The sequence below is a fragment of the Coffea arabica genome, chromosome 8e, assembly GCF_036785885.1.
Source record: "Coffea arabica cultivar ET-39 chromosome 8e, Coffea Arabica ET-39 HiFi, whole genome shotgun sequence".
Classification (NCBI taxonomy): domain Eukaryota; kingdom Viridiplantae; phylum Streptophyta; class Magnoliopsida; order Gentianales; family Rubiaceae; genus Coffea; species Coffea arabica.
The window spans coordinates 45,563,314-45,581,432 of NC_092324.1; the positions used below are offsets into that span (position 1 = coordinate 45,563,314).

General features: G+C 35.3%; 2 protein-coding genes across 2 annotated transcripts; one reads left to right on the forward strand and one right to left on the reverse strand.

The window, feature by feature from the left end:
* On the reverse strand, positions 1-5,922 carry LOC113702826 (protein NRT1/ PTR FAMILY 1.2-like). Its single transcript, XM_027223974.2, has 4 exons — positions 5,607-5,922; positions 5,214-5,431; positions 2,022-2,572; positions 1-1,235 (listed from the first exon to the last, which is right to left on the reverse strand). The coding sequence occupies exons 1-4, from the start codon at positions 5,722-5,724 to the stop codon at positions 368-370; spliced, it is 1,755 nt and encodes a 584-aa protein (XP_027079775.1). The 5' UTR covers positions 5,725-5,922; the 3' UTR covers positions 1-367.
* Positions 5,923-7,424: 1,502 nt separating this feature from the next.
* On the forward strand, positions 7,425-8,135 carry LOC113704889 (uncharacterized). Its single transcript, XM_027226757.1, has one exon. It carries the CDS (start codon positions 7,425-7,427, stop codon positions 8,133-8,135), a length of 711 nt encoding a protein of 236 aa, XP_027082558.1.
* The last annotated feature ends 9,984 nt before the right edge of the window (positions 8,136-18,119 follow it).

Here is an 18,119-nt window from a genome sequence, read left to right on the forward strand (position 1 = left end):
TGATGTAGGAAATTAACAAGGAAGATTATTTCTCTACTACAGTTCGCAGCTGCAAGACATTAGTGCATCCAGATATAATAAGTTGGATGACAGCTTTTACAGTAAAATGGCAGATTTACAATCTTAAACATGTAAAGTTTGTATATTCATACACCAACAGCATCACATCTATAGACACAATCCTATTCAACAGCGGCATTGCCAACGATATGTAAATCAGTCTGATCTTCATTGCCGGCTCTCTCCAATGACATTGTTGAAAACATTGTTGGATCAACAGATATTCTTGACTCTCAGGCTTCTGCAGGTATATTGATCACGATACAAATTGTCTAGGTTACATTACGGCAATGAAAGAGCTATAGTGCTAGTTATCGTCTTCGCGAAAAGTTGTCTCTTTCTCATCTTCTTTGCTAGGACCATAAGCCTTGCTGCAAATGAGGAAATAAATCATGTTAAGCACACTTAAGCCAGCAAGAACCCAATAGTAATAATCATAGTGACCCTTATTGATGTTGGTCTCAATCCAGCTTTCTTTTCCTCCCAGTTTTGAGAGTTTGTCAATGGCGTTCATAAGAAAACTTGCAACAAGATTTGCCGCAGACACCCCAAGTGAGAACAAAGTGGAAGATATACTTGACATGCTTCTTGGAAACTCGGAATAATAGAACTCATTCTGTGCAATTGCGCTTGCAGTTTCAGCAGCGCCGATCAGGAAATATTGGGGAAGAAGCCAAAGTACTGACATGTCCACCACTGCATCTAAATCATCTGAATATCCTTCCCTGATAGCCAGACTACGTCGCTTAGCCTCCACTGTTGCTGTCACTATCATGCATACAAAAGACAGGGCCATTCCAATTCCCATTCTTTTCCTTGTCGAGAGATGAACAGGTCTCCCCATAATTCTTGACGCAACAGGCAAGAATATCTGTTGATAAAGAGCTATCCATAGTACTGCACTGACAACGGTAAACATACCAAAAGAACCTGCTGGCATCTCAAAGTTTGGACCAAATTTTCGGTTCATGGACTTTGCTTGAAGTACAGAAAATGAGCCCTGGCTGACATTTATTGACATTATCATTCCTGTGGACCATAAGGGAATCACTTTGAGAATCGACTTCAGGTCCTCAACTTGATTTACTGTGCAAAGACTCCAGGGATCTGCTACTCTTCCATCTGTTGTCAAGTCTTTCTCAGGATCTATGATGATGCAAGCTTTATTTAAGAACCTGGAAGACAAATTATTGAAGCTTCCATAAGAGAAACATTGTTTAAATGACCTAATAGGAACTTCTCTCTTGAATGTTCAAACTCCAAATGACTTTAAAGAAAAACACTCAGACTCAAAAAATGCTTTTACAAATTGTTGAATTCGCCACCACATGAAAAATAAAATAGGATTAATTGCAAACCAATTATAGCTACCAAATACAGGCAACCTTGTATAATCAAAATAAGTTGCTAAGAACTTGAAATTATTCAGATATATAAACATGGTTCAAAGTCGCGGTCGCGGTCGCGGTCGCAGCTTGGAACGTTCCACATCGGTCTCGGCATATCGGTCACGGTTTCGGTGAGACGCAAATTTTAAAAAATTTAATATTCTAAAAATTGTTAATAATATAAAAAAAGTATGCTAAACAAAAATAATAAAAAATAGCCAAAGAAATGGCCGAATCAATCCGTCGCGGTGTAACTCGGCCGATTTCTCGTCTTGACTCGGGATAACTCGGAGTGACTCGGTGTGACTCGGCCAAGTCAATCCGTCGCGGTGACGTCTCGGCCGATTTCTCGGCGAGATGAGTATCTCGGTCTCGATTCGTCGCGGTCTCGTCTCGGACTAGGCCGAGACGGTGACGACTCGGCCGAGTCGTCTCGGTCTCGGCCGAGTCTTCGAACCATGTATATAAATCAAGAAAGAAATACAGCCCCAGTCTGAGAGCGGAGCCAATCGTTTTGGATAAGAGAACATCAAGATCAAGGGGACACTACTGTGAGGATGAAAATACACTCACCTTAGTTTTTCACTTGGAAGACAAATTGATGGACCCCTGTGGTGATGGTACAGCATTTTTGAGCTCTCTGTTGGCAATTCTATATGCCGTTTCCTATAAGAGGCTACAGCCACTTGAAGCATTTCAACAATTAAACTTGATTTAGCCTTCAACTTGACATATAAGTGCGAAGCCAGGGAGAATGACAGAGTTGACAACAACATGAGCATGACCGGAATGCCAAAACCAACTTGCCATCCCAAGTTTTCTTGTACGTAGACAATGCAAGGTAAAGCAATTAAAATAGAAATTGTGCATAACGCATAGTACCAGCTGAAATAACACTCCAGAGCCCATCCATTGTTCTGCCCACCTGCTCTTCTCAACTGATCAGCACCAAAAGCTAAGGATGAAGATCCAATTCCTCCACCTCCAATAGACAGGAGTCCAAAACAACAACACAAGAGAAAGAGTTGCAAACTTGTCGCTGAGCTACAATTGTTATTCGATTCATAACATGGAGGCGGCTTTGCTTGTGGAATCATAGTTGTTAGCCATAAAAGAGCCATTCCCTTCAATCAAAGCAGTTCAGATGATTCCATTAAAATCAGAAATAATATAGTAAATTTGAAGAACCAAATCTGGTCAGTAGTGTAATTTTTTCCGGCAGCAGCACGACTACTTTCATGCACCAACAATTGAAGCCTTAAAGAAAGATGCAGAGGATTTAAAATTCTTTAAGTTATTCTAGTGTAATGCGCAACAAATTATCTTCTAAAAGTCAGGTTCTTTTTCAGTTTTCTTCACTGCACATGAAAGATCAATGGAGCAGGATTTGCAACTGAAACTAAAATATAAAGCTGTTGTATGTGTGAAGAAACTAATGGCCTGCATTTTGGGATGACATAATGCCATATATGATTGGAATCCTCTCGGACAAAAAAAAGGATGATTATGGAGTTCCAACCAAAAAGTTCAGAAAGAGCTAATGTAAAATGAGAGTGCTAGAAGCAGAATTAGACAAGAAAGTCTAAAACATGCCTTCTCTGCAATTTGTATCACTATGTGAACATGTTGGTTCATAATTCAAATGATCAATTATGTTTCTAAGCACGGGGTCCGAACAGATAGAATTATGTCATTGCATAAAGATACAACGTGAGAAATGATGTATTTTTCCGAAGCATCTGACAGTAACCTGAATAGTATTTCCACCCCTTTCAACAAAACCACCAGCAGGAAAATGATTTGCGCCATTCTTAAGCAACAATGGTGTAATTTTAAAGTACACCCCAACTCCCCCTTCTCACGATCATTGGAATATTCTTGTACTTTTTAATTTTTTTGGGTGGCAAGTTTAGTATAAAAAAGCTACTGTATCCGTTGGACTCGCCAGTATTTGGTATTGAATTTCTCACGAGAGTATTCAAAATAAATGCCATGGACATGAGATTGATGTTTCTAACTCTTAACCCCAATTTTCTTATGAAACTTAGCCATATTCCCTCCGTTTGAATTAGCTGGTTTTAGGGTGTTTTTAAAAAATTTTACTATTATAGTGTATATGAAAAATTTTTACTATAAAATTTTTTTAAAATATTTGACATATTATATGGATGAGATATTTTTTGAGTTATTATGTATTACTGTAGTATTGTATTTGAAAAAATGACCAATCCAAACGGATATGAGAAAGCCTTTTCTTCGCAACGGATCTTCTGTCCCACATCCTGTGCCACTCTCTGTGCCACTTTTTATTATATTGCTATTTCTCCTATATAAATATCACATTTTAGTTCTTTTTTGTTTCCTTAAGATCCAATAACTATTAATTGAGTAATACACAATATTTAACAAACTCAAAAAACCAAAATGCATAAAAAATGAGATTTTTTATGAATTTTCTGCTGTATTTTTTAATTTTCTATTATATATTGCTTTTTTGAAGCTACTGTATTTATATTTTACTCAATTAATAGTTATTGGATCTTAAGGAAACAAAAAAGAACTAAAATGTGATGTTTATATAGGAGAAATAGCAATATAATAAAAAGTGGCACAGAGAGTGGCACAGGATGTGGGACAGAAGATCCGTTGTGCCTTTTCTCCCTCTTTAACTTTATGAACCTATGCAGAATTGAAATTTAGTGACACATGCTTAATTATCAATGATGGCAACGGGGCGGGTTTGGGGCGGGGGACTGACTACAAATTCCACCCACCCCCGCCCCGTCCCCCATCCCCCGCTCCCCCCGCCCCACCCCGTTTTCCCCGCAGGTGCTCCCGCGGGGCTAATCAAAATTTGTTATATAATTTTATTATAGTTAAATTTTATCAAATAATCAAGTACTAAAATATCAACATATCAACAAATTATTATTCATTGTAATTTCACAATTGAAACTTATAAAAATAATCAAACAAAAGTTATTTGAATACAATCCAATATGATGAAATAAATACAACTAAAGTAATCAAGTTTTCACTTTTGGCACAAATACAATCACTAATTCATTATTATGCTTGTGCTTTTTTTTTGAGAAAAAAATGTTATTGTATTAAGTGTAATTAGGAATTTAGTATAAATGTATTAGTAAATTTAGTATAACCAATTAATAATTTGTATTAGTACACATATATAATTATTAGTATAATTGATAATATCAATTATATTACATATACTAATATACATATAATACATTAACTAATAATATCATTGTCATGAGTTTGTAACTAATTAAATTATCTATTATATATATAATTATATACATATATATTTTATATATTTATTTTTTTTAAAGCGGGTGGCGGGGCGGGGGTACACTCCCCCGCCCCATTAGCCCCCGACGGGCCACCCGCCCCCATTGCCATCCTTATTAATTATACCTTAATTTCAGCAATCTGCAGGATAGTTGCTTAGCTTCTAGATTATAATCTAGATTCCAAAATTAAAAATACTCACAACTAAACAAAAGCATTTTTATATGTTCTTCGCTCCTTCCTGGCAGCCAGATTGTAAATCAAAAAAAAAAAAAGCCAGGGATACTTTATAAAATTAGTTCATTTTCACAGTACAATCTGAAGTAGACAATGACATGATGGATGAAAATGCAAGAAATAGGAACAGACTGCTTCTTGTGCTATGAAAAATTAAACATAATCAAAATAAATATTAACTACTGAAAGCAATGAAGTGTGTAAATGGGATTTTACCAGAAGACTAATAACACAACCAAATAAGATCATCCGAAATCGACCCAGAAATGAATCTGCAACTATAGCACCAAGAAGGGGCATCAAATTTGTTGCTGCTGACCAAAGAAAGAGTATGTTGGACCCAGTAGCCATGTTCAAATGATACTCTCTTGTCAAGTACAGAATCATGTTAGGCTGTAGCCCATAGCTTGCCACCTGCGCAAGAGACTCATTTGCTGCCCCAGAAAAAAACCATTAAAACACAGAACGGTCAATTCTTAATAGAAAATTTCACTAAAACAATTCCTCAATAAACTTCAGTTAAACACACGTAGAATGAGAATCAGATATAGCCAGTTTAATAAGGGTCGTTTGTTTCTTGTTTTCAATCAAGAAAGAAAAAGGAGTTACCTAAAATGAATGGCATGGTTCTGAAGCCACCCTTTCCTGAAAAACCGTCATGATCATCATTAAGTAAAGGCTTTGTAATCAGACTTTCTCGCTCAGCATCAGCAGAATTCTCCATCATGTATGTAGGGACTTCTGCTTCTTCTTCTTCTACTGCAATAATATGTATCAAAGTATTTTGATATTGACTCTCGTCCAACAACCATACTGAGCACTGAAACTGTGAAACAATTATTAATATTTTATATGACTAATTCTATACTAAGCGACAGTTAAGTGACAGACACAAATATTTTATCTTCTTCTACTAGACTTTGCAGCTGCCGGTGCTGGTAGTCCATAACATTAGACAGAAGAGACAAGTGACTGGACTTGCGTCAAAACCTCAGGTAATTTGATATTTTTGGGTTGAAAAGGCTGAGCTCCAATGTGTTGGAATGTAATGATGTGACATAACCTAATGCCGCTGGCACAACTTACCTTTGTGATCCGTCAATTTCATACCAATTTACAATCCAACCGTCCAGATTGAATTGCTAAATCCCACCTAGATGCCCTCTTTAAACTGGATTGGGGTCTTTTACAATCAAACTTTTGATTGTACGGTACAATTAACGTGAAGATGGGTTTGATTTGAAATTGAATGGATGAAATTGATGGTAGGACACAATTTCTAAGGATTGTGAAATTTATTGTATTTCGGTGTATTATTGCATTGGTGTTCATCTTTATTGTGGTCGCGTCGAATACGTATTGTGCTATTGGTTACATTGTGCCATACAATTATACTTATAATGCGGAAGTTTATATTATAATTTGTAACATAGAATTAGAAATGGTGATTGTAGAAGCCCCTAATCCTTAAGTGTAAGCAAATTACCTTGTGGTCCTTTTGGATGGAGGTATTTGGATGGATTTGGATTTGAAATCCAAATCTCTAGTCCAAATAAGTGAAGAAATTTGGTTGAGAATTTAAAATTATGCCAACTACTCGATAGGCCTAATAATTTGTTTTTAGATTTTAGATCTTGTTATTACACGTTAATTACAATTCAATTTAGATTGTGGAGATTTGTGTCAGGTTCAAATTGGCCAAGGATAGTTAATCTTGACGATAACAAAATTTCTCACAGAAGGGATTTAATGTGTTGAAATGGATTTCTTTTTCTTTTCTTTTTTTGGGGTGTTGAAATGGATTTGAAAACCAACACTCCATATCTCGTTTCTCCAATAATCTGCATCTTTCCAATAATCAGTCGAGCGCCGGCCCCCGCCGCAGGTACCAGCGTCTCTTGTGGCCAGACAATATTGGCTCTAAAGAGAAGATGACTAGTTCCTTTTTTGGTGTTATTCGAGCACTTCAAACATGTAGTACAGACTATATCAATTGCAATGCCTTGATTCTTGCAGCCAAGTAGTACAGACTACAGGATCGCGTTCGGCCACGTAGAAAGAAAGCAAACATTCAATTTCTATCCCAAAGTGTTTTTATTAATTGTGAATTCTATTATCTTATGATATCTTTTGAGCCAAACGATATACTTGAAACAAGAGTTCATTGCCAAAATAACTCTCCTTCTAAAACATATACCCAAAGTAACCTAATGTTAAAATTTATTGCTTTTATGATCTTTTTTTTGCCACATAGGTTGCACATGTGTCAGGATAGAGATAGAGACACACTCTATTTCTTTTTTCCATCTATTTACCACTTGCCCCACTCTATTTCTTTTTTTTGGTGCTTCAATAGAAGGTTTTAAGCATTGTCGTCCTGTGATAAGTATAGATGGTACATTCTTATATGGGAAATATAAAGGAACCATGCTTATTGCAGTTTCAGCAGATGCAAACAATCAACTATTTCCACTTGCCTTTTCAATTGTGGAGGGTGAGAACAATGATAGTTGGGGTTGGTTTATGGCATGCATAAGGGAATTTGTCACTCAACGAAGAGGCCTCTGTGTGATATCTGACCGTCATCCAGGTATTATTACCATAGTGAATCAGGTTGGATCAGAGTGGATTGAACCATTTGCCGACCATCGTTTTTGCATCCGCCATCTAGCAAGTAATTTTAATACTAAATTTCATGACAAAATATTGAAAAACCATCTAGTTGCAGCGTGTTATGAAAATCAGGTTTTCAAATTTCAGAGAAAGATGGAAACAATTGGCAAGATAAATCCGAAAGCTCGAAAATGGCTAGATGATTTGCGAGTTGAGAAGTGGGCTCTAGCACATGATGGTGGCAAAAGCTATGGAATAATGACAACAAATTTATTAGAGGTATTTAACAGTGTGTTGAAGGGTGCACGCTCTTTACCAATAACAGCTTTGGTGCAACTTAGTTTCTATCGTGTCAACAGCTATTTTGCCATTAGACGGCAATTTGCAGTTCAAAGAAGTGTTAGCAACCAATCTTTCACTCCTTTTGTAGATGGAAAAATAAGTTCTTATGGGATCAAGGCAGGAGGACATGAAGTGGTCCTATTTAACCGAGCCACTGGTTCATTCAGCATTAAAACTGGTTGATCACCTATAAATAAAGAAAAGGTGGTCGTGTCCAAGTTGTCAAGTTAAAACATTGTTCCTGTCAAAAGTGGCAAATATTTGGATTCCCTTGCTCCCATGTAATTGCTGCATGCCAATATTGTGCCTCTATGATTAAAAAAAATTAAAAATTTTAGCTCATGTTGAAAACTATAAACTAGATTAAAACTTTCCTTTCTTGTTATCCTACGTGGCAATCAGAATAATTAGGTGGCAATAATAACATCATTATAGGAATAAAGTTTAAAAGTGAATCATATTGGGAATATTTTTTAGAAAGTGTGTTATTTTAGCAAAAAACTCTTTGAAACAATGTGTATTTCAAATCTATTCATTTTGCCTCAAAAAAGAAAATCTATTCTTTTGAAATCCATTCATTTTAATTTTCCTCTTGAATTCATGTTCACCGCCATACGTAACCTTAGCATAAATTTAACATATGTTACTTGAAATTTGTGGAAAATAATGGCAAACTTTTGTGGCGACTCAGAAAAATATTGTTTTAAGAATGGAAATTGCGGGTTAGTTTTTCAATCTCAAGCAATTTGGACAAATTTTTGTGGTAGATTGAGAAATAAAATAGGGTTAAGTTAAATTAGGGTTTAATTGGAAATTCAACCTATGTCAATTGAAATTTGTGGGAATTAATGGCAGATTCTTGTGGCCACTAAGTGAAAATATTGTATAAGAATGGAAAATTTCTTACAGCTTAGTTTTTCGACATCAAGTAATTGGACAAACTTTTGTGATGGATCAAAAAATAAAGTAGGGTTAAGTATTTAAATGTAAACTAGTATTTCATTAGCACAGTTCTTTCTTATATTTATATTAGTTGAAAATTTATGCAAGTATGAATAATTCAAAAAAGGATCGAATAATTTTCATACCTATTTATGAATATTTAAGTTAGAAAATTAATGTACCCAAATGTTCAAGTACCGTTTTAACTTTTGAAAACTTCTATATATATACACATTTATTTTAATATTATATTATGCATTAAATATGTAAGCTATATGAAAAGATTGATAAATATTATTTGAATGAATTATCAGATTTTATATGATTAAAAACCTAAAACTAAATATTTATACTCAACTAAATACCAAATATGCAAAAATATAATTTTCCCCATGAACAAATATTAATTTCTAGCAATGCTAGTGAAGTAACAATTAAAATAAAGTTAAAACATATAGATAAGATAAATTAAAGTGAATTTATAAATAAAAATTTAGTTTGTTAGAAGAGAGAGGAAACCTATAATGAAAATATAATATAAATTTATTAAAAAAGATATTTTGTTAGAAGAGAGAGAAAATATGAGAAAAGTTGGATACTAAAATGAGTAAAACCCAAATATCCAGATGATCCGGTGATTCTCTTCAATTAAGTATACCACTTAGAAGAAAGAATATGGGTAATTGAATTAAGAACTTTTAATGTGTGTGTGTATGTATGGATGTATATAAGGTAATAAATATAACGCAAAGCGCCCCATAGCCATAAATTACATAGCACCTTAGTTTATGGCAATAGCTTTATTCAATTTTTAACCTAAAGGTTTTAGCTCGAATAATTTAATAGTCAAGCAGAAGCCAAATTGATTTAAGTTGATATATCCTTGTATATTTAATTTAAATGTAAACACTCACATTTATATTTCCTTGCATACACACCCTCACATAGTACATTTTCACATTTTTAAAAATTTAACACCTAAGTCCTCTTTTAATTAGAATTAATTAACACAATATAAAAGGCAAAAAGATGAAAGATCTTCCAAAACATATGAAATGAATAAATAAAAGCAGAATCATATTTATGTGTGTATATACTTATCATCGATTGCATCGTATATTTTCACATTTTTGAAAGTTTAACACCTAAGTCCTCTTTTAATTAGAATTAATTAACACAACGTAAAAAGGTAATAGATGAAACAAGATGAAAGATCTGTCAAAATATATGAAACAAATAAATGAAAGATCATCAATTGCATCATTTATTTGGACCTCTGTGAAAGCAACAACTTCATTTGTATCTGCCTAGTTACATGTATGTACGCATTAAACTCCATGGATAACGGCATTTAGACTTTTAGGAATAACTTGACAATATATGGATGGCCAAAATAAAATCAAGTAACTGTTATAAGTTGAGTGCAACTATGAATCACGCCGCAGCTAACTCTGGTGGATGCGGGGTGTGGATTATGAGGAAGCGGGCCAATGAAAGTAGCACCAAGAGGTGGTATAAGTAGGGAACTGGCCCCAACTGGTAGGCAAGGCAAGGCAAGGCAAGGAAGCAGAGAGAGAAGGAAAACGATAGGAAAGAAAAGTGCCAAAAGGAAAAGGACGAGAAAGACGGAAGGGGAAAAAAAATGGGAGAAGCGAAAGGAAAATTCCAGTTTTCCCTCTATTCTTGAAAAAAAATCTCCTCCTCTCGCCGAAAAATCTTTTGTTGGATTGAATTGTCATAGCAAACAATTTTTTTTAACTAAAAAAATTAGATGGATTCGGCTCCGATTATCACTATGAGTCAAGGCATATTTTCAAGACCATAGTTTAATTATAGAAATTCTCACATTTGCTGCGAAACTCAAACATGCACCTTACTTAGCCAACATGTGGTGCCGTGGTTGCCAGCCATTATAAATATCCAGCCTTGACGTTTTCAGGCACTTCTTGTTGGGATCTTTTTCAAAACGTGAGGATGTCCTGTGATGCCAAAATTTTTGCATTACGTTCAGATAAGATAATTTAGGTGGAAGTTACAGGTGACGGATTTTGTATGGCCCTGGTAAGTGAAAATGGTTCTATCTGTGATAATTGCTAAACTGAACTTGGCTACCGCAATGAATGTTTGCAGTTTCTACCAACTTAAAAAAGAAAAATCATAATTTTTGCTACATGAATATATTAGGTGGTATTTGTAATATTCCAACCAAATGCTTATATGTGGACTTACTTCTCTATCAATGGCTTTAAAACCATCACGTCAGACTAGCAATCTGACTCCAATGGAAGGCAAGTGCTCAAAGCCATTGGAACACTCTCTTTTGAAACACATGATTAAAAGAGTTTAGATTTGCTAAAGTCTTATGGGATTTCTGAAATTAATCAAAGAGTATTACTGGCATTAATAGCAACAACACTGTATAAAATCAGTATTTGTTAGGAAATGTATCCCACTGTAATCAATAAATCTTGTAATAATGGACTATGGATGCTGAAACGCCCGTGTTACTATTGATCATTTGGAGGAAAAGGTCATAGTCGAAGACGAGGCATATAGAAAAAGAGACGGGTTTTTTTGTTATTTTATTTATTTATTTATTGTTTGTAAGTGAGAGATTTTGAACTCAGAATCTTCTACTTATAATCGCTCTACCTTACCACCTAATTCAACTCTCCTCCTAAGGAAAAGGAAAGGAGACAGTTATGAAAGTGGGGAAAGCAGTTAGTTGTCAACCTAAGTTTTTCTTCAATTGAATTAAGGGTTAATTACAATTTATCACTCAAAAATACACTTTGATTCTTACTTTACTCTCTAATTTTATTAATCACTTAACCTTGTGAGAGACAAAAATACCCTTCTATTATACCATTTTTTTGCTCTCTTTTAATTTGTAATCAAAATTAATTTTTTTTTCAAATTCTTATTTTTAAGCAAATAAAAAATTTTGCTAACAAAAACTTAAAGATATCCATTCTCTAATTTCTAATTATGAAGAAAATATATAGATTTTTTGCATAATTAGTTAATTATAAATCAATATCATTTATTCTCTAATTTAACAAAAAATTTGTATTCTAGTTTCTTTTAATTGGACAATACAAAGTCAATTGCTCAATGTTTTATAATCACACATTCACATGTTAGTTATTTGGAAATTTTTGTTCTTTTTTCCTCTAATGGATATTTGCTTATTAGGTTATTTTTTTCTTTGCCTTTTTAAAGATAATCCATTGTTGGTGTATTTCCTAATATACATACTCCTCTCATTTGAATCTTTACTACTATCAATTACAGTAGTTAAAATTAAACCACATGTTAAAATTCAATGAAAAAAGGAAACAAAAATTTCTCCATTATTGTCAGATCTAAATTTCTCTGATGGATTTTTTAATTAGTTTTTTAGGTCGGCAATTTCTCCATTATTATTAGATCTAAATTTCTCTTTAAATTTGAACCAGGTTTAATCAAATTTGATTGTCAGAAGATATGCACCAATGTATGGGATTACATTGATTCATCCGAATGCAAGATATATAGGAGCACCAATGTTATCTTTATTTCTATTGATTTCCTAGATCTATTGAATCTATTGATTTCATATCTATATGTATTTGTGTCATGTTTGTTTGATTTATTTTTTGCCATTAGTGGAGATTTATTAAATGAAATGATCTTTTTTTTTAAAAAAAATGTATACTTATAAAATGGATTCAAAAAGTAATGTACAGAAACATAAAAAATTTTGTCGTTTATTAAAAATTGTGTTGAACAATCAACACGGTTTAACTAAGTTCGAGTTACATTTATATTATCTATCTATGACATTGTGGTATTAAAGAAATGATTAATTTTTTATGCACTGATAATGTATTAGCTTTTTATAAGGATTAATTTTTTATGTACTGACCATGTATTAGCTTTTTATGCACTAACACTGTAGTGATTTTTTTACACTAGCAGTTTGAATATATATCACATATGCATGACTTAAATTTCAAATTTAAATTCATGTTATGTAACATGATTTAAACCTGCTAGTATAAAAATTTTAAAAAAAAGAATTACACACTAACAATGTATTAAAAAAAATTTATCCTAAAAGAAAATCCAAACCAAAGAAACCATCATGTCAAGCTAGCCATTTGAGGCTATGCATTCGGGCAACCTCAAAGCCAATAGACTCTTTTGAAACACATACATCAAAAAGGGTTAAAATGCAAAATGTTGAATTATCTTTAAAGATTATGAGATTTCCATAAATTAATGGAAGAGTAATATTAGTAGGGAGAAGTGATCAAATTTGTCCTGCGGTTTATAACATTTTCTCTTGGGTCCCTTGTAGTTTTGAATATTATATTTACTATCCTAATTTTGAATTTCAATGTAACAGTGTCAGCCCTTACCTATAAACTATTAATATGAAATGCTAAAACGTATTTTCATTTCCAAATTACCACTATATGGCTTATAGGTAATTGGTGTAACAAATTCAAAGAATAAAAATAACTTGACATGCACCAAATAGATGAAAGAAATTTATAACAAAAAATCATGTATGGCAGGCTAAAAGAGTTAAATAGGTTATAACAAACAGCAGAGAGAAATGATATCAAATTGTTAATGCTTGAAATAGCAAATTTAAGTTTAAAAGGGCTTGAAATTTCAAAACAAAAAAGGGAGAAATATATATTCCATTAGCAGTGATGTAGTAGGCCTGACCACATTTTAGACGACAAAGTCAGTTTTTGTAAGCACCACATGATGCCGAATGTGTCCTAATCAGGTCTTAATCGAGAATTGGAAAAGGCAACATTTGTAGCAAGATTAATCTGAAACTGCTCTCTTTGGATGAACATCCAAGGATGGTCGCTTGCATCATCATCCCTTTGCATCATCTAAATCTCCATTCTGTATCTTCTACAGGTACTTCCTAGATTACAACAATCCTACCAGATTAAATACAGCTAGTGCTTTTGGCACATATTTGCTTTTGGCATACTCTATGTGTGTGCTTATTCCAAAAGAATATAATTAATTTTTTAATAATAAGTTATTGTATGTATGTAGAATCATATTTGCTTTTGGCATACTCTATGCGTGTGCTTATTCCAAAAATATATAATTAATTTTTTTATAATAAATTATTCTACGTAGAATCATGTTAGAGCATGTATGTTTTTTTTCCAGAAATCTATAAGTGCTGCTCTTTTTTATTTAAGGAGTTATTATATTTAAAATCATGGTAGAGAAAAAAAGAGGGATGTGAGTAATTGTAGATAAAAATTAAATCATGATTGGAAAAAAGAGAGAACTTGAGTAATTTGAAAACTAACTTTAGGGAGTATTTTTGGTATAACATTAAAAGGAACCCTCTCCTATTTTATATAACATAGATATCAATCTGAGACCAAAGATGTTGGTCAATATTATGCCTGCATCACTGCATGAATTTTTATGTGTACATTTCAATCATATACATATATAAAATATTCCCCTCCACACTTTAGCAAATGTCACGTAGCACATCCTTTGCCTCTTGTGCATGTAATATTTTTCACCAAACAATCATGCACAATGAATTTAGCTAGTATACTATTACTTTCTTGTCAACATTAGCATTATGGGAAGTACATGGTGTGTCATAATTAACTGCCTCAACATTAAGTAGCACAAATGAAAGCGTGAAGCTCTTTATTTTATTGCATCATACAAATCGATTTTTTTTTTCTTTCCCTGCAGAAAAATGACATGCCTGTAATCGTAGACTCTGTACGGATGGTGCAGGTGACAAGGCAACTTGTTTTTTTGGCTATGGACAAGGCGCCTTGTGCTTTCCAAATTCAATGCAAAGATATTAGATCATGTTGAGGTAATTGATACACAAACACATAAAAGAACGGAAATTCGTATTGCGCAAATTTCACTGAGAAAGTGAGGCTGAAAATGATGATCTTGACACATATTTGATACTATCCTTGAGATGTTATTTGCTTTCACTATATAAAGTAAAGTATTTGTTACAAGGTTTACCTCTAAAATACAATAGGATTTAGAGAATCTTGATATCAAATCTAAAGTTTTCCTTTACAAGGAAAAGTTCAAAATTCTTTGATTTGCTAGAAACTTGTCATTTTTATAGTAAAAGACATAACTCAAGAGTTGCAGATTAATCGACCACTATCTCTCACATTTATAGGCATTAAGAGACAGCAATTAAGTTCCTTCAATGGATAGAACATGCCAAAAATGTTTCATAAATTTTTTGGCTTTTAAGAAGAATCCACAAACGGATCCACTTCCTATCGCTGCAGATCCGGTCGCAGATCCATTGTGTTGACTTACCCTTTGTTTAGATATGTCAAAATTTTTTTACTTTCCTCATTTTTTTTGGTTGATAGGAGGGCTTTAGACCCATTACATAGCAACTAATCTAGGCGTAGTAACACCTACTACATCATATGCCAACCACTTCCTCAACTCTGTAGGAGGAGATGCTAGCTCTTGGACTCCCGCCTCCATATTCAAAGCACTCTTAGCTAACCAGTCCGCACTCAAGTTACCCTCCCTCCATTGATGAGTTAACTCACATTGCCATTGCCTATCCCCTAAGCTCCGGATTCGATTGACCTGTACCAGAAGGGGGCTCTTCGTTGGCGCTTTGTCAATAGTCTCTAAACTCACTTTAGAGTCCGTCTCAAGACCACTCTCTTGAACCCCTTGTCCCATGCTGTCTTCATTCCAAACCAAATAGCCCAAAGTTCAGCTTCAACAATGGTCCTATGTCCTAAATTTGCCTGAAATCCGCAAATCCACATTCCATACTCATCTCTTAATAGCCCTCCAGCCCCTGCAATACCATCCCTGGAGCTAACCGCCCCGTCCACATTAATCTTTATCCAACCTTTCCCCGGCTTACTCCACCCAATGTTTAGAAGTTGCCTGTCCTTGCTCCTAGTTTCCCTTTCTAGTGCTAGTTGATTAGCTTCCAACACCGCAACAACAATTTTCTCTAGTGTGTCGATTTTACTACTGTCATTCACGATGTCAAAACTATTCCGGCCTTCCCATATTAAATATACAACCTGTTGGAACACTACCCGCCAGTCCAGATGATCCCATCTGCCTAGATCCCTTCTTTTCAGGTTCCAATCTAACCACTCCTCGGCACACTTATTGTTAAATGTCTCCCAATAATTCGGATGAACTAGGCTGAACCATATCTTCCGAGCCCAGGGACAATCCCTTAGTGCATGGAGCTGCGTTTCTGGATCCTGCCCACACAATTTACAGTAACTTACCTCCTGCGGGTGCCTTCGCTTCTTTTCTGCATTAGTTAAGAGCCGTTGGTGTCTAGCTAACCACAATAGGAACTGCCATCTACCCGGTCCTCTTTGCTTCCAAATTTGAGTCCATCCATGTTGGTCAGCCCGTATTTCTACATTACATTCTAGCTGATATGCCGATCTTGTTGAAAACACCCCTCTAGGATCTGGAATCCACACTGGCAAGTCCTTGTCAGGGCCTTCCTCCGTTAACTGGACTTTCAATAGTTTACGTAACAATTGGTTAGACAAGAAAGGTTTCAGCGCATCCATATTCCATCCCTCCCCAATAACCCAGTACTCTTTAACTTTCTTGTGCAGCTCACCCGTCGGAATTGTTACTGCACTCATGTCCATTAACGGTTTTCCTAACAACCATGCATCCTTCCAAAAGCTAACATCCACTCCATTGACCACTGTCCACCTCACTCCTTTCCTCATCACCTTCTGTCCCTCCTCGATACTCCGCCTGACAAAGGATTTCCTCCCGTCCCCTCCCGAGTCCTTGTACTTGCTGCTCAGGACCTTTACCCACAGCGACTCCTTCTGGTGCAGAGCTCTCCAGCTCAACTTGGCAAGTATTGCCCTATTGGTCTCCCTCATTTTCCGTATCCCAAGTCCTCCTTCTGTTTTATCCCTTGTCACAGTATCCCAGCTCACATGATGGATTTTCCTGCGTTCCGTAGAATCACCCCACAAAAAATCCCTTGCACACCTCTCTACTTCATCTAGCACCGAGCAGGGTAACATAGCTGTCTGCATCGAGTACACCGGAATTGTGGATAGTACAGCCTTGATTAGCGTTACCCTACCAGCAAAGGATAGCACCTTCTTTTGCCAGCCTGCTAGACGTTTTTTTATTTGGTCCACAACTGGTTGAAAGGTACTCTTCGTCACTCTCCCATGCAGAAGAGGCACACCCAAGTATTTCCCCAAATTATCCGTGACCTCTATCCCAAACTTCCCCTTTATCAACATCTTCCTATTCCAAGATACATTGCTAGAGAAGAATATCTTTGTTTTGCTAACATTAACTCTTTGCCCCGACATCTTGCAAAAATTGCCCAACGTTCTCCCCACTACCTCTGCTTGATCCACACTTGCCTCTGCAAACAACAATAAATCATCTGCAAAACATAAATAAGCTACTCCTGGGCCACTTCGCATTACTTTAACTGGCCTCCAGTCCTTCATTTCTACCGCTTCCTTGATCATATGACCCAACCTCTCGATACACAAAACAAACAAATACGGTGATAACGGGTCACCTTGTCGAATCCCTCTCGTTGGTTTAAAAGGTTCTAACTTCTCTCCATTCCACAAGACTTGCATGGCACTTGCTTGCACACAGTTCATAATCAGTTCATTAAGCCTCTCCGGAAATCCTACAAGCCTCAAAGTCTGATGTATAAAGCTCCATTGCAATCTATCATAAGCCTTCTCCAAGTCCACCTTTATTACCATTCCTCCTTTTTTTCCCCTCCACTTGCTCATTGTGTGTAGTATCTCCTGAGCTATAATAATATTATCAGCTGCTTGTCTGCCCGGAATGAAGCTACATTGATTCTGCTCAACTAGCTCAGAAATCAATGGTCGAATCCTGTCGACTATAATCTTCGTTACCACCTTATAGGGAACATTACATAACGAGATGGGTCTGAATTGGGATACCATTTCTGGAAATTCTACTTTTGGTATTAAGGAGATGAGTGTGTTGTTGACATTCTCCGGCATTACCCTCCCTTCAAACACCTCATGTACAAATTTAACCATTTGGCCCTTTACTAATGTCCAGTGCTTTTGATAGAACCCCGCATTTACTCCATCCGGCCCTGGTGACTTATTAGGACTCATGTTGAAAAGCGCTTGTTTGATCTCATACTCACACACTTGTCTCCCCAGT